Consider the following 27,593-nt stretch of genomic DNA (forward strand, 5'->3'; position numbering starts at 1 on the left):
TATATTGTTCAAATATGTATTTGTACAAAACAGACTTGTATTCTATGCTCAGAACATGCAAAAGGCTGGATGTATATTTCAAGAGGAAAGGATAATTTATGGCACAAGCAAGCTTTATCAATAGAAAATGCTTAATCTATTTGCAGCCTGTCTGGCTGAGGAAGAGTTCTCCATAAACCAGCCTTCAAATGAACAGAACAGCCAGATACAGAATAGTATTAAAAATCAACTTTTATTTGGCCAATGAGTTCCATCCCTTTTAGCATCATGGATGCTCAAAACTAATTCCAATTCTGCCAACATACACATTCTTCTCCTCATACATAGCACTCCTTGGCTCTCAAGTACCCCCACAAAAAACCCCTAGTTATTGAGTGTCCTTTTTGTTGCATTCTGGCAGGCCTCTTCCCAAACAGCTCTGAAAATGCCCGGGGAACCCATTCACAAAGCAAATGTGGAAAGAGCAAGTCTTATGTTTGTTCAGGGAGCAGGGTGGCAACACAAGTTAAGATTACACCTCAGGTGAGGGAGCAATTGTGTCTTCTTCCCTCAAGGACAGTCTTCTGTGCCATCCTAATCTTTGGAAGAGATAGATATTATGCAGTATAAAGGGGAAGCAAGACCATGCAATGAGTTAAAAGGACCTACCACCTCCATCCCCACCCCCTCATAACCCTTTCCACTGGCATCATCACTGAGGTCAGCCTAGTAGTTTCCTCCACTCTGGAGCAGCCCCCCCCCAAAAAAATAGTTGAGAACAGCTGAGACAGTAACCAAGATCCTGCTGGGCCAACAGCAGCTTATGACATTTGGACAAGTGTGACTAAGTTTTAAGGAGGCATTACTGGTGAGGCTCCAAAGTGAGTTAGGCAATGGGACATGTTGCAATTTCAATCTGCTTCTACCCAGATCACAGAACACTCTAGGAAAAGAAAATGTGCATCACAGTGTGTATATGAGGGAGAAAGACCCAGCAGGGCTGGCTACCTAAAGTCAGATCCCTCTTCCAAACTGGAAAAAAATTAACTAGAAGAATCAGTTGACAGACAGGTTAGGATGAAGGGTTACTTTAGACCATTCCCTGTACTCTCAGACAGCATCTGCCTTCTGGTTCAAGTTGGTTTCTGGACTTGCTTGACTGCATGAAATGGCAGCCACAGTGTAGTGTCTGGGGATATGCAGATTGGACTTTGACTTGTCTTTACAATTCATCTTTTTGAGTTTTAGCATCTTCTTCCTCTTCTCCTTCCACATCTGGCTCTTCAGTATCCTCTAGATCTTCCAGATCCTGTTAAAATGAAGAAAAAAAATGATCAACTATAGCTTCTTCTGTCTTTCAGGCAGTGCCAAACAGGCAATTATTTTGGACCAAAGCAAACTTAGGGTCTTGCCAGAGCAGCTGTCATTGCCCTTAATAGCATGATAAACTCACACATCCGCCTCTGGGCTCACAACATTACTTCTCTGGCAGACCAAACCCTGCCCCCAACACACGCAGGCCAGGAAAAGCCCATGCTTTCCAAGAAGTCACTCAAGGCAAAAAAAGGAAACATAGCCTACAAGTATTTCCATACACCAGGCAGGAGGAACCTTTAAGCCAGTGGGGTTAACTCTAGGCCTGCTGGCTTCCCTTTTGCACTACAAAACTCAAGATCACTTGAATGAATAAAAGAAGCTCACTACAGCATCTTTAGTATACAACTTAATTTCTCCACTTATATAGCATCCAACACTACATGTCAGATGCCTAACTCCACATTTGTAAAGACGTTCGTTTCTCAAACAAATGGTTTTAAAATTTTGCTCAACTAAGGAGTGCACAAGGGCCTACAGGACATTTTAAAATTTAAAAGCCAGTAGTCATCCACACAACCATGTACAAGTCATGGAAGTGATTAATGCCTCTTTGGGACAGGGCAGAATACCGTCCTGTCTAAAGGAGGCAGTAATAAGACCTTTGTTGAAGAAATCCTCCTTAGACCCCTTATTATTAGGTAATTACCGCCCAGTCTCCAACATTCCTTTTCTTGGCAAGATAATAGAGCAAGTGGTGACTGCCCAACTTCAGGGATTTTTGGATGAGACGGATTATCTAGATCCATCTCAATCTGGTTTCAGGCCGGGCTATGGAACTGAGACGGCCTTGGTCGCCTTGGTGGATGACCTTCACAGGGAACTGGACAGGGGGAGTGTGTCCCTGTTAGTTTTACTGGATCTCTCAGCTGCTTTCGATACCATCGACCATGGTATCCTTCTGGGCCGCCTCGCTGGGATGGGACTTGGAGGCACGGTAATACGGTGGCTCCGGTCCTTCCTGGAGGAACGAACCCAGAAGGTGGTTATGGGGGATTCCTGTTCGACCCCTTGGCCATTGACCTATGGGGTCCCACAGGGTTCAGCCTTGTCCCCCATGTTATTTAATATCTACATGAAACCGCTGGGAGAGGTTATCCGGAGTTTTGGGGTTCGATGTCATCAATATGCAGATGACACCCAACTCTATTTCTCCTTTCCACCTGATGAAACCAAGGAAGCCGTCCAGGTTCTAAACCGATGCCTGATATCAGTGATGGACTGGATGGGGGCGAACAAGCTGAGATTAAATCCTGACAAGACAGAGGTGCTCCTCGTCAGTTGGAAGGCGGATCAGGGAATAGGGGTTCAACTTGTGCTGGATGGGGTTACACTCCCCCTGAAATCACAGGTTCGCAGTTTGGGAGTGCTCCTGGACTCGGCTTTGAACCTGGAGGCGCAGGTCTCTGCTGTGGCCGGAAGTGCTTTCGCTCAATTAAGATTGGTGCGCCAACTGCGCCCATTCCTTGATCTGTCAGACTTGACTATGGTGACACATGCCTTAGTTACATCCCGATTAGACTACTGTAACGCGCTCTACGTGGGGCTGCCCTTGAAGACCGCTCGGAAACTGAAATTGGTACAAAGAGCTGCAGCCAGGATGTTAACTGGGGCAGGATATAGGGAACATACAACCCCTATGCTATATCAGCTCCACTGGTTGCCCATTTGTTTCTGGGCACAATTCAAGGTGCTGGTTTTGACCTATAAAGCCTTATACGGCCTGGGTCCAGGCTATCTGTCAGAGCGTATCTCCCTCTATGAACCTGTTTGGACTCTAAGATCCTCCAGTGAGACCCTTCTCATTACTCCTTTTTCGCAAGCTCTTCTTGCAGAGACACAGAATAGGGCTTTTTCGGTGGCTGCCCCTAGATTATGCAATTCTCTCCCTAGCGAGGTTCGGTTGGCTTCCTCATTATCGGCTTTTCGCGCACAGGTGAAGACTGTTTTATTTAGACGGGCTTTTAAGTAAAGTAGTTAGTTTTAACCCATTCATTATTTAATTTATTTTTAAATTGTTTAAATTGAATATTGTGTGTTTTAATTGTTTCTTTTAATGTAAGCCGCCCTGAGTTCCTTGGAAGAAGGGCGGGGTATAAATATTTTAAATAAAATAATAAAATAAATAAATAAATCTGACATCAAAAGGAGACCCCCTACCAATCATAAAAGACAAAGTGAAGCTGGCATTCAGACAGATGGGATGTATAATATATGGGGCTGTGAATTTTAAAAGTTTGAACTCTATGCAAAGATCAGTAATTGTATCTCTTGAATAGGCATAATCACAGAAGATCTTGACAGATCACATTTATATTCATTCCAAGAGAAGCCTTGCAACAGAACTGTTCAGTCCATTCACAAGTAAATGTTCTATTCACACCAATAAGTAAAAGTGGAGATTAATCTCAAATGAGTGAGGCACATCTCTGAACTGGAGATCCAGGTAGCTGTTCCTCAGCAGATCTCAGATCTAGAAACACCCAGGTTCTGCTCTTTCTTCAGAAGCGTCGATTTTCACGTGTGGCACCTTCAGTGGCTTGCAAAATTCTCATTAACTAGCATCGCATCAGCCAATGATATCACATGTGGTGTATTATCCATTAACAAAGCCCTAAGAAGCAAAGGCAGTACACCTGGCTACCAGCATACTGACAAAGGAAATGTCCCCTAACTATTTCAACAGCAGCTTATGTTGAAGTTAACAGAACAGACTGAGGCACCATTTAAAGCAGTATTATACCACTTTAAGCAGTCCTGCAAGTGCAGTTTGTTAAGGGTGCTGAGAGTTGTTTGGGGCCCGCTATTGCCCCCACAAAGCTACAAATGTCAAAGTGGTTTAGCAATCAACCCCTCTTCCCAGTGTTCAGAGATGATTAAGAACCAAACAAGGTAAAGCAAAACAGTACCAACCAGCACTACTCTGCTAGGTCTCAGCTACATGTTAGTGCCAGCAGATCTTATAGCAATAACTGAATATATTTTCTATCAGAAAGACAGTGAATATCAAAGCTCCTTCTTAAATTACAACGACTGGTGCAAAGACCTAGTTAGGCTCAAAATATGAGCCAAGGAACCACCTTGGGACAGAATTCCTAGGTATGCGAAGATATATCAGATCAGTCATGATCACTGTACCAAACAGCTGGCACCAACAATAGCAGCAGGTCTAGAAGTGTAGTCTGCAGACATCCACCTAGATACCCAGCTTTAAGTCACACAAAATCCATCATAGAAGCTCTAGGAATATGCAGATGTGCCAAGCCTATGTCACCAGTTACTCACTGTGCCCAACATAAATGGAAAAACTACAGCCCTGAGTACACAGCAATTCTAACTCGGGCTGCGAGTACTCTCATTGTATCCCCCTCCACGTTCAGCTACTTTTTCTGATGGGCAGCAGCACCCAGATAAGACTTAGCAAAGAGTAAGCAGCATTGCTGGAACAGAACAAGCAAAAAATTGTTACACATGCTGGCAGCAGCAACTACCTGACTCACACAAGGGGACACTTGCACCTGGTGCTGGGTGCTGGAAAAAGAGCCAGCCACACAGAATGGTCACCTCACGAGAATTACAGACAGTTGGGCCAAGGCTGAGAAGAATGTGAGAAATCATATTTCTTGAGCATTTGTAGTTTTATCTGGGAATGATGGGGCTCTCACAGGCTACTGCTTTTGTGTGCCCTGATTAGTCCGCATGGAATAGAGGAACACCCTCACCACCATCCAGCTCATTCTGAATATTGTTTAGCCTGCCTCATTTACAAGATGCTATGGAACCAGTATTCTCTGCTACCACAATAGGCCAGAAGCAGCTTCACAGGACAAAACTTCCCTTCCCTTAGGGATCACATCTGAACCATGGCCTAGACCTGCACATATGCCAGAGTCCTCAAACCTCCATGGCCCTGATTTAGATACTCACATCTTCATCTACACCTCCATCTTTTCCACCACTTTCCAGGAACTTCTTAAAACCTTCCAGTGTTCTCTCACCGTTGTAGTCTACAACCTATAAAAGCAAAGTAGTAAGAGTGTTACCAGTCGAAGACAAAGCTGGTTCTTGGTGGTTGAAGAATTCGCTTTCTGAACAGCCAAGCAAAAAGGGATTGGAAAATTCACCTTCACCCATATGAGTCGAAGAAGAGCAGCCAGCCACTAGATTCCCGTGATCGCTGCGAGGAGAGAATAGCCCACACACGAGCACCATCCTCTACGAAGCAATCCTCCCCAAACTAGTAAGAACACCTGTGAACCCACCCAGAGCAATTCAATCCAAGTCACACCCTGGGGAAGGAAAAAAAAAACATGTGGAGGTTCCACTTCTCCCTCCATCTCAGTTTCAGGCCTTGGAAGAGAAGAGTACAGTTCAATCAACAGTTTCCTCACCGTTCTGCCAGGGCCTGCAGGGAAAAACTTGAGGGTAGGGAAGCTGTGGACCTTCACTGCTTCAACCTCATTGGCAGTGGAGTCCATCTTGGCAATGATAATGTTTTCATGATCTTTGTATGTCTCGCCTAGTTTATCCCAGATGGGAGCCAGCTGTTTGCAGTGGCCACACCAGGGAGCATCTGCAAGCAGAAAGAGAACAAACACAGTTTACCATCTGTCCAGCAAAAACCAATCCCACGTTCCATTTCCTGGCAGCTGAGAAACATTCCTCTCTAGTTAAACCTGTGTAACTCACGACAGGGTGCACTTGAATGCGAATGCACATGTACCCTGCTATCAAAGTACTTACAGAATTCCACAAATACGTTCTTATTCTCATCAAAGGCAACTTCTTCAAACATTTTTCCAGCCAGAACTTTTACAGGTTGTTTGTCCCAGTCATCAGAAACCTCTTGGCTCATCAAATGGGGCTGAAACAGACAAGCAAAGGAATTCGTATGAAAGCAACAGCATGGAATGTGCCAACAGGAAAAAAACCCCTCACTGTTTTGAGACAGGCCACAGCAACTGACAAAAGCCTGAGGCTATAAAAAGTTAGATTAATATAGACTTCCGCCTTCAAGGTCAACCCCCACCCCACCCGATGACCCAGACATGTCTGAGCTGCTGCATGTAAGGATGCAGGTTTCACTCTACACAAAGCCAGCATATGCATGCTAAATGGCCAGAGCCCATGCCCCTACCACCTTTCAGTTAAAGAACAGAAGAAATGCATGGCAACATACATGTACAGGGAACAAAAGAAGAGGGTCTCCAAGTGCCAGATCAGTTCCAACATTTCTCCAAGCAGTGGTGCAGGATTTTTCCAGAGCATTTTTAAATGAAGCTGACCTATCAGACCATCTTATCAAAAATGCCTTATACCTCAGACCATTCGTTCATCTACCTCAGTATTGTCAGACAAAGCACCTCTCCAGGGTTTCAGACAGGACTCTTTTCCAGCCCTACTTGGAGATGCTCGGGATTGAAGCTGGGACCTTCCCGCATGGAAAACATATGTTCTACCATTAAGCTATGGCCCTTCCAACGTGCTCAATACTCAATGAGTCTTGAGGCCCATCTGGAAAGATCCTACAATTTCCCTAGGCTACTTTTTAATCTATTAATTGCCTTAAACTTCCAAATTATAACTGTTCAACCCTAAATCAACCTTTAATTGAAGACCATGCATACTATTTCTTGTATGGCAGATACTTTCAAACAGATCAATGCTGGACATAGTCTTCCCTGTTTCTATTAATACTTGCTTTCTGGCGCATCAATAATCCTTGTAGTTTTAAATCATTTCAATATTTAGAAGTTTAGGGTCTAGGGTCTTTCAGAAGTCAGGAATACTGCCTTAAGGCATAAATAGCTCATCTGTACATTAAAAAGGAGGCATGTGGTACATCACCTCTGGGACTGTGCCACCTTCAATGTGAAGGCGCGGGGGGGGGATTCCATGATGCAATGCTCACATGCCCCCAATCCAGCAGGTTAGCAGGTTAGACAGAGTCCTAGTTCATCATTCTTCAGAGATGCACTAGCTTCCTATGTGTGAGACAGATTGGTGTAGAGGAAGCACTCAAATATACAACACTCTACCTTCAGTCAAGAGGCACAGGCTTTGTGGACTTTACCATATGCTTTTTCTAATATGTAGGCAGGCTGACTAGAGGAGTGCTATTACCTAAATATGTATTAATACAATCTAATTTCATTTACCTTGTACCAACCTACCCCTTATTGTTCATGTGTTCCAAAACATATCTACAGTAGGCCTGTATCCTATCTAACAGTATTTTAAAGCCACTTATCACTCAATACTTTTTCTTCCCTATCAACTAAGCTTTCCCAATTGGGAAGGTCATTTTGAGCTTTTAACCCTGTAACAATCCCTTCCAGTTTTTCCAAATGGTCTGCAGATTTTTTTAGGTGTACCGCCCAGTCCGCCCAGTAATAAAGATGAAGACTACGACTTCAGTGATGGGGGGGGAAAAAAGTAAGTTAGGTCAATGACAGGGCTGAGAAAGAGCCTGACATGATTTAGCAGCAGGGAAGACGACAGCAGCAGCTGGCTCCGTACGGCTACTTTCACCTCCAGATTAAGCCAGAGGCAGTTTCCAAGGGATCGTGCAACATGAGGGCAAGTCCACACTGCCTCTTCTGCTGTGCCATTAAGACACAGGCAGTTCCTAAGAGTAGGTGGTGCAGGCCTATGAGCAGCTCCCAGTTACTGAGCTTACTTTATCAGCACTTAGCTATTTACATACTGGCACCATGCCCCACTGACTTTGCCCTTTGGGTTTCTCAGCATGGAGTCTAAATACTGTGCTCTTGGGCGTGCTGCAAAGCTAGCTTGAAAGGGTTCATGCCATGTGACTGTTCTCAAGTTCCATGCCATTTGTGCGTGAGGATCACCTCACATGGGTGCCTGCCCCCAAAAACACATTACCTTAACTTTGCCCTCCAAGAACTTGTTGCAGAAGTCCCTGATGTTCTCTGGAGTTAGCTCATCTGACTCTGGCTTGTACTTGGTCATTTCTTCCTCCAGGGTAATGAGGCGAATGGCAGGGCATTCCTCTTTCTTGAGGCCAAAGAACTCCAAGATCCTCTGGTTATCACCATGGTCGCTGTCTATGAAGATGAACAAGATCTTGGCGGGGAGAAGGGGGCAGAACAGCAAGATCAAGCATTAGGCAAAGGCAAGGGCTATTTATATTTTCCCTCAAGAACTCCTCCTGCTGCCATCTTCACTGTTTCATGCCCAATTGTAACCCTTGTCCGGTCTTGTTAATTGTTGAGTATCTCGTTAATTCAAATCAGAGATCGTAGTTGATAACTGATTGTTAGGGCTAACTTGGAACAGTGTGTGCTGGAGCAGCTTGTGCTACTTCAAGTTTCTTATCTATATTAAAAACTGCATAAAAGTGAATGTTCACTGCCTAGGAAATCTGGGGCTGGGGGGGGAGAGACAGAAAGAAATTTAATAGTCACTTCTTGGTCCTCACCTTTCCTTTGAAGCTCTCTGCTGCTTTCTTGAAGTTATTCAGTTTTCCCTGATAGTCTGTAACACTCTTGGGCAGGAACAATAGGATGTGGGTCTTGATCTCTCCTCCAAAGATTTTGGGTGCAGTCTGTGGAAGAAAAAAAAGATGCATGTCAGGACTAGGAGTGTTACAAGGTATCCCAGATTTTACCTCTATATGCACACTCTCCCTCTCATTGTAAGCAGTACAATTTGATCTGCTAGTGTTCTCTACTCCCGATGGACAGTCTTGATCAAGACATAGACCAGGTCGTCAACCCAACCAACCCTGCTCATACATAGTTGTTGCCAGAGAGCCATGTACATACCTGTTCAGTGAATTCAATCACCAAAGGCAGCTGGTTTGATTTGATGAAGTTCAACAGATTCTCTTTCGTTATCTCCCCTTCAAAATTGTTACGTCCTTCATCAAACTAGAAACACACAAAAGGACTCTTAGCTCATGAGAAGAAACCAATCAAGCTGACAGGCTTACAGTTCCATCAGCCCACTACTTATTAGTAAAATATGGCAGCATTAGGGTGAATGAAAGTATGCCACAGTTCTCCTGGAATACAGAATCTGGTACTGTGTGCATGCTTCCTGGTACCTCACTGCTCAAGTTTCTAGCCCTTATGGCTATGAAAAGATGCTGGCAAATATGTGGGCCGTTAAGCTGACAGAGTAAGACTGAGAATGACTCTGCTTGCATGGAACACTAAGCCAAACCATGTTATAGCTGGAATGCACTAACCAGCAGAGGAGAGATCATGGACGCTTTGCTCCTCCTCCAGTCTTGCTGCTGCACAATGTCTCATCCAAACCTGGGCTTGTGAATTGTCTTGCTCCAGAACAAAACTATGAACTTGGGTTCTCATGCCACTCTAAGCCAAACTATGGCCTAGCTCACAGCAGTGCAGTAGCAGGACTGGAGACGCAAGGCAGCTGCTATCTCTCCCAGAACGAGAGGACTCCTGTTTGTGAGTTCATGCTAAGCCATGGCTCGGAGTAGCATTACATGTCAAGCAGGCCCTGGTTTGAAGAAGGGGACTTCAGGGCCCTGCATTTACCTTCTGCCACAACTCAATTTTTCAGATTTATGCAAAAAGATAAATGTAAAGTTGCCCAAATTACAAGATTTGTGTCATAATCCAGCTTCATCTCAATACATCTTTTCTCAGATTTTTTTTTTTAAAGCACAGCCCTGAGAATTAAATCTGCAGGGCTCCCAACTGGTGACTCCTTTATACATCCAAGGGTGCATATTTCACACTGCAAGCAAGGCACGGAATTCTCAAGTTAAAATCCAGGGTGAAAGCTCAACCAAAACTCTCATCTTACTAAGAAGCTAGGTTCAAGCTTCATAGGAGTAAATAGAGCAGCAACTAGAAGGGAACTTGGCACTAACTGGATGGCTACATTCCTGGTGAATACCCATTCTCTCAAAAGGGCTCTCATCAACACTCTAACGTATCTCAATCAAACAACTGTGAAGATACTGCAAATCTCAAGAGTCACAGAACAGGGTGCTAGTATCCTAGTGGGCAACAAGTCATACAAGTTTTGCCGAAAGCAGATATATTTATCTGATGAATAGAACCATTGAAAAGGAGTTAAGTGTCCTAGGCAGAAAGACACATAATGAAACCAGTAAATAAATAGCAGTTTACTCAGAGGGCAACACATCCCTTGCAGGGCTATTGTTAGCAACACAGGAACAGATGTCCTGTGCCAGGAATGATTTTACTGCACAGCAACACCTATTACTGTCCAGGTTTTCAGAATCTTTCCTGGCACCCTGGAAAGGGGGTGGAGAGTAACAAACATAGGAACATCAAGGTTATCCACCATGAAGACAAGCAAAGGAAAGCTGTGATCCCAATGGTGGGCCCCCTAGCGACACCACTCTGATAGATGCATACATAGGTCGGTATTGTAAGTAACTTGTCAGGAATGCTGGAAAGGAAACACAAAAATATACCTCTAAAAGATCTTAAAACAGTTTTATGTAACAGACAAGGGAACAAAAAGGCAATTGTAGCACTGTGGCTAAGAGTGCTGTGTGCCAAATGTTACTGCTCACCTTAGTCATGAACTCAATAGACAGACTTAGGCAAGCCACTATTTTCTCAGACTCTACATCTACATTAAGAGCTAACTGTGTCTGAGAGGGTAGATTGCCGAGATGTCTAAAAAAATGCTGTCCACAAGTTCAAAAGTGCTACATAAAATGGCAATTATTATTTCAACCCATCCTTAAGAATGGTTTACTAGAATATACCTAGAAAGGAGGCTCAGATCACTGGACACATCCTTCAGAAACAAAGACACAACTATTAATAGTGTGCAGGCTCTTGACGAGTTCCAAGATTTGTGTATTTTTTTACTGCTCCCACTGTAAATGGTCAGCTTCTCAAAGTCTAGTGCAGCCTTATCAGGGACTAAAAGTTTCCTCCAACATGCTCTAAGATTTTGCTTTCTTCTGCCGATTACGCCACTGCTTGTTTGCATGCACTATGCAAGGATCCTAGTGAACATCTTCTGCCCTGCAATCACAAGCTCTGCTTGTAAAATGCCCTAATCTTGGCAAAAACTAGCTTAGCTTAGTGATGACAAGACTTCAAATGTGAACACAGCCATGCAGATTCTTAGTGCCACTATCATTCAGCCATGAAGTTCAGCGCCTCCCCATTTAACAGCTCCACGGACATTTCAAATCCTTTCTGACTCCATAACTGCTTACACTTCAGCAGCCAAGTTTGTCTCATTCCAAGCAATATTCCCTGACTTCAATGCAATTACAGTTCTATGAGGGCACATGCAAACTACGAGAAACAGATTCAAGTATAGTTACTTGCTGGAACTTCGCTAGTTTAATTTTGGCTTGAAGCAAAAAAATAGCAGCAAAGTGCAGTACACAAAATAGTGTAGAAAATTAAAGGGTATGACATGCAACTACAGGGTCATTTAGAAGCTTGGGCAAACTAAAAGAGATTTGTCTTTACTCTAGCTGGTTAATATGTTAACTCCTCAAGGACTGATGAGCAAGAAAAGGAGATGCTTAAGATCCAATCGTCTGCCTGAGCAAAGTTCTACTCAGAAAGATACCACTTTTAGCTGCCAAGGTGACAATTGCCCTGAACGTAACAGCTCAAAATGTACACGTCAGATTTTGAAGATAGATTTGTTATTTTCAGTCTGATTTTCACAGATTTTTTGCTCACTTTGCCTGCTTTTGGGACTGGCCAGGTGTTATTCACAGAACTACCAAAGCACTAGTTATGGAATCAAACAGCAGAACGTAAAGCAGCTGAAGGACATCCAACCAGCTTATTCCTCGTGACCAGCATTTAACCTGTGTTGGAGTCTCTTCATAAGAACCTGAACATGTCATCAGGAAGTCAACACAAGAAAAGCTTTGCAGCTCTGTCAGGAAGAAAACAAGAAAAGGGAAAGTGGGCTTCTCAGAACAGATGTTAACCTGTTTGTTACAAGTCTGGCTATTCACTGGCCTAACCAGATATGAACTCAAAGCTCACTCTGTGCACAGACACACAAAGCTTCAAGTAGAGAGCCTGCTGTGGAAATTTAGTTACTGCCATGTTTCTACAGAACAGGATTCTTCCCTGGACTGGGCAGAAGGGGCTTCAGACAGCATCTGGATTTGCAAGTACTGATTTAACAGAAGGACAGGCCAAACACAACTGTTCCCCATCTCTGAACAGATTCAAATGGTATTTAAAATATTTAAACTTAAAAAACAACGTATGATATTCTAGACATTCTAAGCATGAAGGGAAAAAGCCTGCCAGAAGCATGAAAGGGAAGTGAACAAGAAGAGCCAGTTAGGATATAATCCACAGACCCTCCTTCCTACTGCAGGGGTGGGGAATCTGTGGCCCTCCAGAGGTTGCTAAATTCCAACTTCCTTCTTCCCTGACCACTGGCTTTGCTTAGTGTGGATGACAAAAGTTGGGAAGCCAACATCTGGGAGGCCAAAAGTTCCCCACTCCTGCTTACAGGAACAATGGTAGATGGGAGAAGCAGAGCTCACTTTGCTAGCAAAATCCCACACCTGTTCCTGTGTGCACATTCAAGGCTGTGGCTACAGTCTTAGGATATTTTTAGAAAGTCAAGGAGAAGCAGTAGGCAAGCAGAAAACTGTTCTCCTTTGCTCTTTCAACAGTTGGAAAGCAGGCTTGTCAGCAGCCACTTTCCTTGTTACCTGTGGGTGAGCAAAATCATGTTGATAATCAAGTACAAGAGTTCTAGAAGAAGTCTGCTCCAGCACAGACCATGTGCTCCTCTGTCCTTCTCAGATAAACAGCAAGGATACCATCATCTTGAGGTTCCCATTCATTTTGCAACTTCTCCCATTCCGACTAGAAAAGGCCAATCCCCACAACCCTATTCTCAACCTAGACTACAATCCTAGAAGTACTAGCCAGCTGAGGCTTGTACTAAGCACATTTGCAAGTTTCTGGAAAGTCTGAGATGGCTGCTCCCTTGAGGAGGGCCCTAAACCTTTTGACAAAGCACTTCAGTAACCTAAATATCAACACTGGCATAAGGCAACCTCTTGCGCTTAGAACACAAAGCAGATTTCTGCCTTGTTTTGTTTACACTGATCTGTCACAGCAACGCTCTTGTTTGGAAGCTCTTTTCCTATAATAGCTCCTCCATTCCGGTTCTGTAGATCTGAACAAGCTAGGCTATTAGATTAAATTGCTGACTAGGCTAATCAGACTGCTTCTTCCTGTCCTGCTTTTGCAAGCTTTCCAGCAAAGAATTGTGACCTGAGTAACAAAGATAGTTTTGCTGCAGATCACAAAGCTTCTCTTACCCCAATTACATATTAGCTATTTAGTAAAAGGAAAGCCCAATACCAGTGTCCTCCCCACTCTATCAAACAGTTCAGCCATCATACTAAAAGTACCACTTTATTTAAGAAAGCAAGTGGGTTTTACAGGCTAAAACTCATGTACCCTTAGGAAGTAAGAACAGTTTCTAAAAATGTTTTGTCAGTCTGACCAAGTAAAAGAAATTCACAATTAGGGCTGACATCAGCTGAAGGAAAACAGTTTAATTGGCCTCTAGTTTCCTGCTACTCTGCATCAAGTGGTTTTTATAGCACCACTTGGACTTGTGTAAATACCAAGAGAAAAAATAAATGAAACAGAAAAACTTATTGGGAAAGCAGCGGCATTAACTCTGCAGAGTGCAGACAGACACAGTTGACACATATTGGGAATATTTTCAACCACTCACCTTCTTAAAAAGGGCAACTCCTTCTTTGCTGAGCTGGTACTTGGCAAAGACATCGCTGTTGGAAGAGATCCCAAAAGGAATGTCATCAACAGACTCTGCAGCCAACAAGAACTGTTTGGCGGCATCAGATTCTGCATCCTAATGGAGGGAAGAAAGTGTTTGGGTTTGCTTTAAAAACCCCACATCATGGCTTGATTTTATGCATCTCACATACCCAATGGCCACAAAACAACAAAGAACCAAGATGGAATAAAAAATTGGCATATTCTAGTTATAATTCACGTCAGGAGCCTCCATCATGAGACTTGTCGGCATACATGCACACAGAGGCCTTCCTTGATGGCCACAAAGTTCCTTCATCTGCTGAAAGTAGGCCTAAAAGAAGTGTTCTGTTGTAGTCAATAGAATAGGTTGTGGTGTGTGGTAACCACATTCCTCTGGTTTGCAAAACATTACATTTTTATCCCACCTTTCCTCCCATGAGCCGAAGGTGACATACATGGTTCTCCTCCTCCCCATTATTATCCTCACAATAACCCTGTGAACTAAGGTTAGCCTGAGAGACTGAGTGGCTCAAGGTCACCTAGTGAGCTTCATGGTCAAGGCCCTACACACCCACCCAGCTGGTGACCCCTAGTTTGAGCTCTCTTCAAATAGGGCAGATAGAGGCCTCCAAGAAAGGTCAGCTAAAGGCAGCAATAATTATGAGTGAAACATTCTACCTTAAAAAACCCAATCACAGCAACTTCACTGGATTCCACGAGATTCTCAGCAGCAGTTACATCCATCAGGGTAGTGGCTGCTGGGCCTGTGCGTTTCTTCAACCAGTTCACAATGTCATCTGCTTCCCGGCCTGCTGCATTGGGGGAGAAAATGACACATCATAGTATCTCCTACTTTCAAGTCTGAGCACTTGATCTAATCACTGTAAAAGCAAATGCCCATTACTGCCTAGACAAGCCACCACCTTCTCTTACCCCTTTGTCTTCCAAGACCAAGTAGCTACAAGAAGGTGCTATTGAGCATAAAGCTACACAGAACAAAAATATTTCAAAGAACCCTTGGCAGCATGCTGTTTCCATCACTAAATTGGCTCATGTGTATTGATTTTTGATCACATTATCAGTGATGAAAATTTCTGCAAGACACATGCATTTTCATGCTCAAGAATTTCACAGAACACCTGAGTGAAGAAAAAAGCAAGCTTTCCTACCTTAGTACTTAAGCTTAAAAGCAACAAATATGCTTTGCAACACTTTTAAAATTAAGCCAGCATTTCTAATTCAATTGAGGCAACACTGAATAACTCTGAAAGAAAAATGGATGCCTTACAAATTTGTTTTAAGGACATCTTGCACTGATTACACAGCATAACCAGTTGCCAGGCCAATCTCCATTTAGATATTCCCAAACTATACTGCAGAAAATGGGATTACCCTTCCACTTGCAAGCGCAACACCGGCAAGCAGAAGGATCTCTATGGCAAAGGGTCTAGGTATCTGCTCACTGTGACAAGTCTTTCATTACCCTCTTGCAAGGGTAACAACAGGAGCTCAAGCCTTTCTCTTTAAATCCTGGGACTTAGGAGAATGCAGAATATGTTCTGTAAGTTTTATTGGGCTTTGAATACACAGGGCAACAATAGGGGAGGAGGGCCATACCACAGCTCTAAACTTTAAAGAGGAAGATTAGGGACAGCCAGCACTTTGGCCATCCAATTAAAGTAAGTGCCAGGCCCCCTCTACTCTCAAATTTTGGAGCAGGAATGGGGAGCAAGGAGCTGCTCTTGATCGCCTGCAGCAGTACAGTACAAGCTCATGGAGCAAGACTGCAATCCTATGCACACTTACCTGGGAGTAAACCCTACTGGAAACAATGAGATGGTCTAGGAAGCAGGAGGGGTGTGCACTCCATATCCCCTATCAAGCTCTCATATTCTGCTGGACCAAGTTATAAGATTTCCAAAGGAGGAGGAAGATGTCAAAAAATTCAGTTCAGATTATATGAGATGACTCATCACAGCTTGTTTCACCACACTATGTAAAGTATCAAAAAAAGTCTAGCATTTACTGCATCCATTGATGTAAGAATCTAAGCATTCTTTCATCTCAAAAGATATGGGTTGTGTTCAAGCAATACTTAGAGCAGACCCATTAAAATTAGTCAGTGCTATTAACTTTAATGCATCTACTCTGAGTAGGACTAACACTGAATACTGCCCTACTTTTTTAGGCACTCAAAAGTTGCTCAGGTTGCCTTTCAAGAAAGCTAAAATCTGACGCAGAGAAGTCATATTGAGGGGAATATTTCTTGTACATGTGGCTGCTGAAAGTTGTTCTTGCCCAAGAGTTGGATCTAAGGATGAGTGAACTGCCATTTTGTAGAGTTGCACCCCTGCCGCACTCAGAGTATTTCACCAGTTCCCAGCACCAGAGTCAGTAGCTGTAGACTATCCAGCTATCCAAGTGATGGGTTGCCTGCCTCTTAGGCACTATCCAACCATTTCTAGGTAGAACCTCTTAGGCACTATCCAGCCGTTTCTAGGTAACAGACTTCTAAGGGTGGGGCTATCCTTCCCCATCATCACCATGGAATGCTGGAAGAATAGCAGTAGTAAACATGTAAGCAACAGGGAGTGGGCTTCTTATATCATTGTCCCCCAAGAACCTTCCATCAGCCACCCCTACCTTTTTAAAGCTTAAACATTTTGTATAAGTTTTGTCTCATCAGCCACCTTAGAGGCCCATTAGGCAGAATGGTTGGATACAATAAGTTTTTTTAATGCAAGTAAGAGTTAAGAACTCTCCAGCTTTAACCACAGCTTCAATCACAGCCCTTCCATTATGTCATCTTGGTTATCTAACCAGATACTACAATCAGCATACGCACTAGTATTCATAATTATCAGCAGAGCTTGGAAAAGTTACTTTTTTGAACTACAACTCCCATCAGCCCAATCCAGTGGCCATGCTGGGTGGGGCTGATGGGAGTTGTAGTTTATAAAAGTAACTTTTCCAAGCTCTGATTATCAGGCATACTGATCAGCTATCTGGCAGTATCCGACTGACACCAAAAAGAAGTTTGTCCAGTATTTATATAGTATCATCCATTTACAAGTTACTATTTAGGCCAGTGCTTCCCAAACTTCTTCCCCCATGGACCACCTGAAAATTACTAAGGGCCTTGCTGGATCACTGAATGCCAGCAAAGCTGATAAGCTTTACAAAGTTATAATGTAAAGGCCCTGCTGGATCAGTGTGTCTCATCCAGCATTTTGCTCCCACAGTAGCCAATCTTCCCTATGGGAAGCCCACAAGCTGCAAGAGGGGAAATTTAGTTCCCAAGTCTCCATTTGTGGTTTGCCTATTACAGATGAAAGTATAAGCCATGCTGCACATACTGAACTTGTTTCCCACCAGATAACACTGTGGAAAAAAATCTAGAGTGGTATTCTAATAACGCATCCCATCAGTGCAAGGGTTACTGCTAGTGCAACGGAACTTCCCCTTCTCCTCCCCATCCTCATGCCTTCCCCAAATCTGCTATGGAGCACTAGGGAAACCGCTAGAACAGGCTAAGCAGGCCACAGGGGAAGGAAATCCTATTGCACTAGTGGTAATCTTTGTGCTGGCAGGACCTTAAGTCAGTGCTACATTGAATACAATCTCTAGTTATCATGAGTTGCTGGTTCTATGGCTGTGTGCTCGTTTTAAATGCAACCAAAGGTACAGTCTTTAGTTACACAGAATTGAGTATGAAGTATTTTATAAACCCTTTCGCTCTGATACGCCACAAAATAGGCCATTCATTTCATACATGGGAAAGAGGGCGAAAGATACTCAAGTGAATGGGTGACTCTTGTATTAGCAGTATGAGCCCAATGTTTCATACTGACTCCTCGATGTGTAAGGTTAGAATGCTGTTCAGGATACAGAAGTTGAATTGCTCACTGCCTATAGCTGCAATCCCACTTACTTGCAAGTAAGACCCACTGTACTTAATGGATTTACTTCTCAGTATACACAGGATTGGGCTGTGAGTAATACACAGAAGAAGGGTGAGATACATGTATCAAATCACTCCAAGGGCTGCTGTATCTTCAATGCATATTTACATAGATATCCTAAGGGCAGATTTTACCAAACACTAACTTGTCCTAGATTTGTGTAAACTCAAGGACAAATTGGTCCTGGTTCACCCCAGCAAGGAGAAACCATGGCACCTTATTTCTACTTAGATTATCCTTTGTCTTTCTAGTGACTACCACTTCTAACAATCAAGAAATCTAACAGTGGCTGTTGATCGTTTGCCATTTTTCAAAAAAGATTTCACAATTCCTAATTGATTTTCTCACATCTCTTATATTTTCATCTCCCTGCTGGTGAGTAGCTCTGCCTTAAAACAGTAAGACTGCGAGCATTGTAGATCGTTTCAGCGCCACACAAGCAGCAAGCACCAGAACTGTTGCAAAGCATATCACAGAGAATCTTGCAAGGCATCTCATAAAGAGTCTGGGTTGAAATGTTTGAAATACAAAATCTGAAGGAAGCAGCTGCAGCATGTGAGCCCCAGCACATGCCAAGTTTTTGGCTTTTTGTCACCTGGCCCTATGCTGAAAGGATTGCAAGCAAAGCTCCTACAGAAGTGCCATGAGGAATCTTTGGGCATCCTATTTACTGTGGTTGCATATACCTATGCTATGGCAATCCAGGAAACACAGATGATATAAATGTGGACTTTGAAGGAGCCAATTGGCTTGAAAGACTGCTTAAATTAAGCATAAGCACACACAGTGCAGAAGAAACTCAAGAAGCAACACTGATGAGCAACATCAGAGCAACACTGATGAGAAAAAAGTGGAGACAATAGAGTGAAACACAAAATACTGCACAGCACTGCATGCGAGGACAAATCCTCAAGTTATCTATGAAAAACAGTGCTAACATAGAAATACAAAGAGAAAGTATTTAGCAGAGCACTTCCAAACTGATGAAACAGACACACAACAGGAGCAAGTAGATTAAAGGGACCAGCAGAAAAAACTGAAAAAGAATAAAGAGAAGGCCAACATTTAAGAAGTGCCAGAAGACGTCAAGACCAAGAATTGTCATTTTGGTCTTTTTTGCTTTATGTTCCAGCTTCAGTTCTCCCAGAGCACATATCACCAGAACTCTGAATAGCCATCACCATAATCTCACCTGTATACTCTTTGGGAGAAGATTTATCACCATTCTTGAAGAATTTGATAGTAGGATAGCCTCGAACACCAAACTGTTGGGCAAGCTCTGATTCTTCTGTTGCATCCACTTTAGCCAGCCTGATCTCTGAATTCTCAGATTTCAGTTTCGCTGCCGCCTTCACATACTCTGGTGCCAGAGCTTTACAATGACCACACCAGGGTGCATCTGAAAAATTAAAGTACTTAGTATCAAAGCAACTGCTGTGTAAGTCTCCCACATTTTCTTTCCACTGATGTTTTTTATCCCCAGGAATTCAGCTACAGAACATTCCATGTAATTGCTCCCTAGAACCCAAGCCACACGTGGGTTTTAATGGCAAGGAAAGCTCCATCTTCAAAACTTGTCTAGTGCATACTTGCTTCAAGTGCAAGTATTAAGTCTCCTCCTCTTTGCTCATCACTTTACATTACAGGCAGTCTTTGCTGCAGAAGAGGGATACAATGAAAACAGAGTAGGCAAGTCAAGTATTGCAAACAAGTTACTCAAACAACTATGAGAACAAAAGACAGGCTATTTCAAGCCACACTGTGCCCTTTTGGATTTTAAAGCTTGATAAACTGAACTTCCAGTATTGTGGAAGAACTTGAAGCTGAAGCTGAAAACATAATAGAAACCAGCTTGGAAAAAGAAATGTTCAGACCAAGCCCTTTCCCCCTCCATACGTAGAAGCAACAAATAATAAAAACTTCCCGCAGTCTTATCTACTAGCAAGTTACTATGACTAGCAACATGAACCATTTAACATGTTGTAAAGTCAGGTGTCCAGAGGAGGAGCAAGGATATAATCTTGCCAGGCATTATGGGAATTAGAGAGACACTGTGGGTGAGCTGAAGTCTACCACATTCCCACACTCTTAAGCCTCCTTGTACCCTCTGAACACTACCTCTTACATGAGCTTAACCTCTTGCTGGTGCATAGCTCAAGAATTCTTATTCAGTATTGCCCTCAGCATCCACATACAACTAATACAGCATATCCAACACTACACCTTAGGCCTTGAACCAAGCCCAAGGTACTGTTACACAACAGCTCCCTCACTTCACTGGAACGCCCCTGCCAACAAAGCTGTTTGTGCTTTTACAATGCCACCATCAGATATGGGCTCAATTCAGCATTGCTTTTACAAAGACATGCCTCCCAGGCCCATTCCCACTCTGAGAGGTCCTATGCTCTCCTATACAAACTACTGCTTCCCCTTTCGCCGCTAACTTTCAAGTATATACAAAACTCTTGAAAGCTCAGAGTAATTAGCATCCAACAATTGCATGCATCCGCAACACGTCGAAAGCAAAAGAACAAACCCTGCAGGCCCCTCTTTGAGCCGAGGCAGATATTACTGAAACCGTCGAACGCCAGTAAACAAACTCTCACGTGTTCCCCATTCACGTGAACAGTGTAACGTTTAAATAGGGAACTCCCTAACTGGGGGAAAATTACCAAGATCGAAAAAAATGTTCTCCGTCCCATTATAAAGGTTCATGAATGCCCCCCTCGAGCTTTAGATCCCCTTTCTTCCGGCCGGTATGGCTTCGCCCGCTCCCGCCGTGCCCTTCCACTCACAGAACTCCACCAGAATATTCGGGTGTTGCTCCAGCGCCCGCTCGAAGTTGGCCCCCTTGAGCACTAGGACGCCCTCCTCTTCCTCGATATCCGCATCGGCGGCGACGCAGGCCCGACCCAGGAACAGCAAACAGAGGAGTGGGGACAAGAGCGGGGCGGTCTTCATGGCGGCGCTGATAAGAACGGCAGGATCCCAAAAACGAAGAGACTGGACAAACGAAGAGGCACAGTGAAAAAGAACACTACACACTCGCCTCCCGCTTATAAACCCGCCCTTTCCTCGCTGCGTCTACCGCCTATTGGTTCCTTCCGCTCTCCTACGCTTGTGTTCTCATTGAGCTGGCGCTGAGCCTAAGGCAGCCCTGAATCCTGGATTGGTCAGCATTAAAGGTCACGTCACCTTTCCTTCCACTTCCGAACAGCCCCGAGGGTTTCCTTTGTTCCGCAGGGTTTGATTGGCCGTGCCGACCTCTTTCCTGAGTGCGATTGGATGGCATGGCCGCCCTCAGGTCCCCTACTCTGCCGGTTCTGATTGGTTGAGCTCAACGAAACGTATTCTCTCCCCTCTACTTTCGCCTCTCTTCTTTGGAACGTGGCATTTGTGAGACACGCCCGTCTTGTGCGGCGCATGCGTGTTTGAGTGAGACAGGGAGACTTCGTTCGTGTTTGATTCTGACTGGGCCGTGTTGAATGAATGACCCGGAATTGAAAGCGAGCAAGAAAGGAGGAACCTAGTGTTTCCGGGATTGTAGAAAGAGGAGGCGGTTTCTGCAGAAGAAATTGCTAAGAAGAAAAAAACCACAAGTGTAAAAATGTGAGCAAGTTGTTAGGGTGGGAGATCTGGTGTGTGTGAATTGTGCATACATAAAATAGATGTGTATGAAAAACGAATCTTGAATATGTTTCGCTGTTAATAATTTTTTTTCATTTTGAGAATAAACACAAACCTATATGTTTATAGCAGCAGCACAATCCTATGTATGTTTACTCAGTTCTGCGGAGTTCATTGGGGCAATCCTAACCTCATTTACATGGGAGCAAGACCCACTGAATTCAGTAGGACTTACTCCTGCATAGGCATGGTTAGGATTGCGCTGTTGTTCCCATAGGAACATGGGAGTGTAGGGAAAATGTGTTTTTTTATTTAAAATAGGTGGTTTGGCCACTGTTCCTTATTGCTATGTGATTGAGATAACATTGTAACTTATTAGTTTTATTATTAATAATAGTAGACCTTTGCAGAATGTTACTTTTTTGTAACATTCAAAATTCATTTGAAACAAAACAGAAAATTAAAGCAAAAAATTCCATAAATCGCTGTAGTGGACTAAATAGATCAGTAGTCAAAATATGTCAAAATATACACAGTATTGAATTGCCCATGAAAAGATAACACAGAGGGAACCATACGGAATTTCTCTAGGGGTTGTAGAGCAAACTGGTAGTTAGAGCTGCAAGGACGAATCCGCAAAAATTGCCTCACCTCTTCTGTTGTAAGAAGGTACTTAGCCATGATAGCTGAAAGAAACTCTATAGACATATAACTCTGAATAACACTACCAGTTGTGGGAACAGATGGGGGATGACTTGCCTTCATGTCCTGCTTGTAGACTGTTGATGGGGGGCAGGAGCATACCTTTGTATAAACTGGATACTGGATTAGATAGACTCTCAGGTTCGGCAGGTGAACGTTGGCTAGTGTGCTTTTTATCTTGCCTTTCTCTGTATCATGGATCCAAGGCTGGTTACAGATTCAGTAAAGCTGGGATGAGGAACCTGTGGCCCTCCAGTTTTTAATGGACTGACTCCTGCTAGCCTCAGCCAGCATGGCCAATGGTCAGAGCTCATGGGAGTTAAGAAGCCAAAAACATCTGGAGGGCCACAGGTGCCCCCAAGCTTGCAGTAAAGCAGTTTGTCATTCAAATACATAATACAATTATTGATATTCTTCAGAACTTTCTGCAGTGACTGGACAGCAACAACCACTGTACTCTTTCAATAGAAAATACCTGTGCAAGGGTCTGTCTGGTTCAGCAGAGACCATGGAGTTGTGATTTGTGTGCAGTTTCAGTCTGGCCACCAGCTACTTGGGATGTTACAGCTCAGGTATCCTGTCTGGGTAGTGGCATTCCTGGCCTGGTTTCTTACTGATTGACTGCTCTCCCAATCCTTATGCTAGCTGAGATTGTGTTCTGACTGTGCAAAAGGGTTTTCCCAACTGTCTTAAATAGTTGAGTAATGTCTGTAGGTTTAGAGGCTACAAAGGGTGCTATTAAACCGTGGATTGGAGCAGTAGAAAAAGAAAAAGGCCCTGACGTTGAAACACACTAAAAGGGTGTATGTTTTATAACTTATCCTAGAAAAACAAAGGCCTGGATTGCTCAAACGAAGTGTTCCTTAACCACGTTAAAGAAGCATTTTTTCCATATGCAAACTTTGGTTAAAGTACTTCCATCCTTGATGTAGCAAGGGATCAACAGCTGCAAACAGAACAGCTTCTTCATGGACAAAGGAGTTAAGAAGTTAAATGATGACTCTCAGCCCTAAACAAAGACAGCTCTTTGAAAAGTCCCCACCTTGCAGGGAATATTTCTCCTACAAAACTTATTTCAGTTATGAATAGGAGGCTAATATTTTGATAAATTTCTCTAGAGTGTAGTGGTTTATTTCCCCCTCTCTTTCCAGTCAGTTTGTTGGCTTCATATTTTTGTCCTTGCAAGTAATAATAGCGTAGCTATATTATGTGGACATTTTTTTACAGTATTAAGAAGTTTTTTGCTCAAATAAAACTTGTTGATAAATGAAATAGAAACATCTTCTGGTTATTATATGGGGAATACATTCCAGTGTCTGGATCATTTGCACATCAGTGTTATCTTTCCTATTGTCTTTCATATTTCCTCATTTATAATATAATATGGTTGTTTTCTAATATTTTTCCAATTACACCCCTTGATAAATTGAGAAGGCACAGTCTGAAACCATAAAGTGAGATGGGGAACTCAAGTCATCCTGGGTTTATGACAAAATACAAAAGAATGTAGAGTTCGATATCCTGGGATACAGACAAAAATGTATGCTATTGGTGTTAAATTGGGACTGTCAATTAAATGTCTTTAAAGGAGGAGCATGAACAAAACTGAGAGAAGGCAATGTTTGAAAGGGTGGGGCAGCAAAGTGGCATTAATCAACCAAGCCCAAGAATATCTGAAAAATATCCTCTCCCTTGTACATAAGTCTTTTTTTCCCGCAAGACCTATGCCACAATTAACCACAAATGGAACTTTGAGAGCATGGGCTACTGCAAGCTGTATTTCATATTGTTTATAACTGACAGCATGGGAGTTGAGACAGCCAAATTTACCATCATGTCTGGGATCGAGATACAGGCTGCAGTCCACACACTGGGAGTAAGTCCCATTGAAATCTATGTGGCTTACTTCTGAGTTGAGTTGACATACAGCAATACCCCACTATACGGACCTTCACTTTACAGACACTCACGAATACGGACATATTTACAGTAGCACCATTCCCCTGTTTACGTACGCTCGCTTCGCAAGAACAGACACTTAACGGCATGATGCCACCACCCGATCAGTTTCCAACTACAAACTTGCGTACAGCCGTCAATTATTTACATCAGTTATTTACATCAGTTATGATGATTGCAGTGCAGTACATGCATCGATAAGTGAAAAAAGGTAGTGCTTCACTTTACATTTTCAGTTTACGTACTCGCTCTGGACCCATTGTGTACATTAATGGGGGTATTCCTGTATATAGGATTATATTGTAAACTAAGGCTGGAATCCTAACCATATTTACTTAGGAGTAAGCCCAATTGAATTCAGTAAGACTTCTAAATAGCTATGATTAGAATTGTGCCATAAATAAATAAAGTCATTGGGAGATATCCAACAGTAGTCATATTCAGAGATCCATTGAAATCAATTATTGTATGACATAGTTGGATATCACTTAATGATAGTGTAGTCCTATGCATGTTTCCACAGAAGTAATCCCACTGAGTTCAATGGGATTTATTTCCAAGTGAATGTGTGATTAGAATTGCAACCTAAATTATACTTGGATCAGTATGTTCCTATCAATTGCTCCACTAAGGCTTTCCATGCTTCTCACTTATATATGTTTTTTAAGGTGTTTAGGAAATAATACCTATTCTGTGGGCAGCTAAGCTCTTAAGTCAATTAACATTTTAACCGTCAATTTGCTCTTAAATGAACCAGGAAAATGTGTCAGAATTCCAAATCATTTAATTTTGCTCTGGCCATCTACTGATAACAAACTTTAAAGTTTTTTTTTTAATTCTCAAGTGGTTCATTTAAATTTCACATTTCCCCAATATGCATCTGATATGATGCACTGGAATGCCTATGATACAGAGCTAGCAAAGGGATGCTATCTTTGTACAGAGTTACATGTCCGGAAACATCAATGACAAGGGCAGTAAAAAACCATCTATATAGTTAACTGTTGCTTGCTCACACTTGCTATCAACTCCAAAGGAGTTCAGTTATTCTTTGGCTTTTTATATGAACTCTGAAAAAGTTGTGAATGCTATAATTTCAGCAAAGTTTAGAGAGATGTTGCCTGCTGCTTTGCAGCATGACCAAATAAAATATTTTTTGATTTTCAAATATTTAGGCTTGACACAATCCAGAGCAATGTAAGTAGTTGCTTATACTGAGCTTCTAGTCTAGTTCTGTATTTAGAAATTATTTCCCAGATTTTTTTTCTAGTCCTGGAGTATGTCTCCAATGAGTGGAAAGATCCACATTACTTCATCCCCTGGAAGCTAGGATACACACAGTAGGAATCTTTTAGTTTACTCTGTTTGGGTAGAAATCCATGGCTAGAGCATCTCTTTTGTGTCTTTTAAGTTTCTCCGAGGCACAGGACTGCTACCTGGTATTCAGTGTGGAATGGGTAGAACCAGAGGGACACAAGCACTAAACTACAAGTACAATAGCATTCCAACAGCACAGGATTGAACAACAAGTTAGCTACAATACTATTCAACGGTGCATTATAAATTGTTTGGGCACACCTGGGGAGTATTTTAGCAGGAGCTTTGTAGATCCTTTGCCATCCAGGATTAGGCAACTCTATTTCATCATGTGCAGCAAACTAAATACATAGAAGACTGGAATGATCTCACTTCTTTTCTAGCTTAAACAGTTTTCATATTAAAATATTCCTAACAGGAATATCAGATGTGAATAGGCTACTACATACAGTCTTAGCGATGAATGAGCCACAGTGAAATCTCATGTCAATTTTAGTTAAAAGACCCTGGTTCTGGAAAGAACTAAACACACATCCTGTATAGTTGTTACAGTGGTCTCAACTCCATCTAAAATATGGGTTGATATGAATCAACAGGGTAGATAGTAAGTGTGCTTCAGAGAGTAGGAGGAAGGTTTGCTTTGAACTGCATGTTAAACTGCAGTGCTTAGTTGTATTTCCATCATGCTGTTGATGTTACCCCACTCTTAGATGTGGGTGTGTTTCTCTCAGCCAAGCTGTCCTAGTCGTGCAAACAGTTTTCTCTTTCTTCATCAGGGTGTATATGAATGGAGAGAATGCCTGTTAGACTTGGTACTGCTAGGACACGTCATCACAGAGACTCTGCTTTGTGAGGTGCCCTCACTGTAAACACCAACCAAAGGCAATTCAGCTCAAAGTCCTACCCTTCTTCCTTTTTGCCTGATTTGTTCAGAGGACAATGGGCCAGCCTGAGCAAGTACAGTGACTTAACAACCACTCTGTTGACTCCAGTCTGTGGAGAAATGAGCAGGGCTAAAATGTGAGCCAGCCCTGACTTGGAGGTAATAAAGGAGTGAGAGAAGTTGTTATTTCAACGTTAAAACATCAGTGCAGTAATGCAAAAGGGACTCACTTCCCATTAAATGCAGAAGAGGTTGGGGGTTTGCATCATCGCAAATGAGGATTGAGAGCAGGCAGGTAGTGCCGGCCTAACTTGTGATCTGTTGAAAGTGAACAGCCCACCATCCTTGTCTAGTATGCTAGCCCCATCATACCGTCATAGTAATCTGTATCTGCTGCCTGCATAAGATCACAAAGCCATGGATGTTGACAAGCTCCTACCACTACATAATTCATGCCTGTGTTTGGCTTAGTGGGTGGAGAAGGCATGATCAAGAGCTTGGTTCATTTGTGGTTTGTCTCTGTTTTCACCATGTTTACTCAGAAGCAAGCCCCTACTACACTTCAGTGAATCTTCCTTCCAAGTAAGTATGCTTTGAGTTAGAATCTTAAGAGTTCAATGGTGCAGATTAGGGACTTTCTTGTACTTTTCTACCTTTCCCCTAATGATAAAAATCCATTATTAGCTGCATTAAATTGTCTAATTATTCTTCTTCTTCCTTTATTCAGGCAAGTTTACAGTTGAGCAAATATTTCTGGGAAAAGTGCATTCCCTTTCCAGAAGTGCAGTCATCATTGTCCTCCTTCCTGCCCCTCTGGTTTGTTTCTCGATTGTGAAAATCTAAACCAGTTCCCCATGTGGTGGCTTCCTCCTTTCTCAGTGGACGTGTCTCAGCCTGTTAGGTTAGAAGCCCAGAGCCAGGGAAAGAAGCCACTTGTTAGAAAGCTTGAGCTGGCTAACTGCAATTGGCTAAACTGCCCTGCCCCTTTACCCTGGGCTGAGCTGTGGCAGAAGGAGA

General features: G+C 42.9%; 1 protein-coding gene across 2 annotated transcripts; it reads right to left on the bottom strand.

The window, feature by feature from the left end:
- Positions 1–213: 213 nt before the first annotated feature.
- On the bottom strand, positions 214–21,178 carry P4HB (prolyl 4-hydroxylase subunit beta). Of its 2 annotated transcripts, none has more exons than XM_061615915.1 (11): positions 20,884–21,178; positions 19,281–19,487; positions 14,805–14,935; positions 14,083–14,220; positions 9,144–9,248; positions 8,798–8,923; positions 8,242–8,442; positions 6,097–6,217; positions 5,745–5,926; positions 5,281–5,367; positions 214–1,288 (listed from the first exon to the last, which is right to left on the bottom strand). In XM_061615915.1, exons 1-11 carry the CDS (start codon positions 21,047–21,049, stop codon positions 1,202–1,204), a joined length of 1,551 nt encoding a protein of 516 aa, XP_061471899.1. In that variant the 5' UTR covers positions 21,050–21,178; the 3' UTR covers positions 214–1,201. The 2 variants fall into 2 exon arrangements, with proteins under 2 accessions (XP_061471899.1, XP_061471898.1); XM_061615914.1 differs by having other exon boundaries at positions 14,805–14,938; positions 20,884–21,177.
- Positions 21,179–27,593: the final 6,415 nt, after the last annotated feature.

Source organism: Rhineura floridana, chromosome 3, assembly GCF_030035675.1.
Source record: "Rhineura floridana isolate rRhiFlo1 chromosome 3, rRhiFlo1.hap2, whole genome shotgun sequence".
In the NCBI taxonomy this organism is placed as follows: Eukaryota; Metazoa; Chordata; class Lepidosauria; order Squamata; family Rhineuridae; genus Rhineura; species Rhineura floridana.

What these genes read in the sequence shown, in the direction of transcription:
- P4HB (XM_061615914.1), bottom strand. Translation starts at nt 21,049, where the DNA reads ATGAAGACCGCCCCGCTCTTGTCCCCACTCCTCTGTTTGCTGTTCCTG. An exon ending in CTGTGATTGGGTTTTTTAAG is followed by an intron (nt 14,221 to 14,804) that starts GTAGAATGTTTC and finishes TCCCTCCATTAG; the next exon opens with GATGCAGAATCTGATGCCGC. An exon ending in ATGGAGGTGTAGATGAAGAT is followed by an intron (nt 1,289 to 5,280) that starts GTGAGTATCTAA and finishes TCATTTTAACAG; the next exon opens with GATCTGGAAGATCTAGAGGA.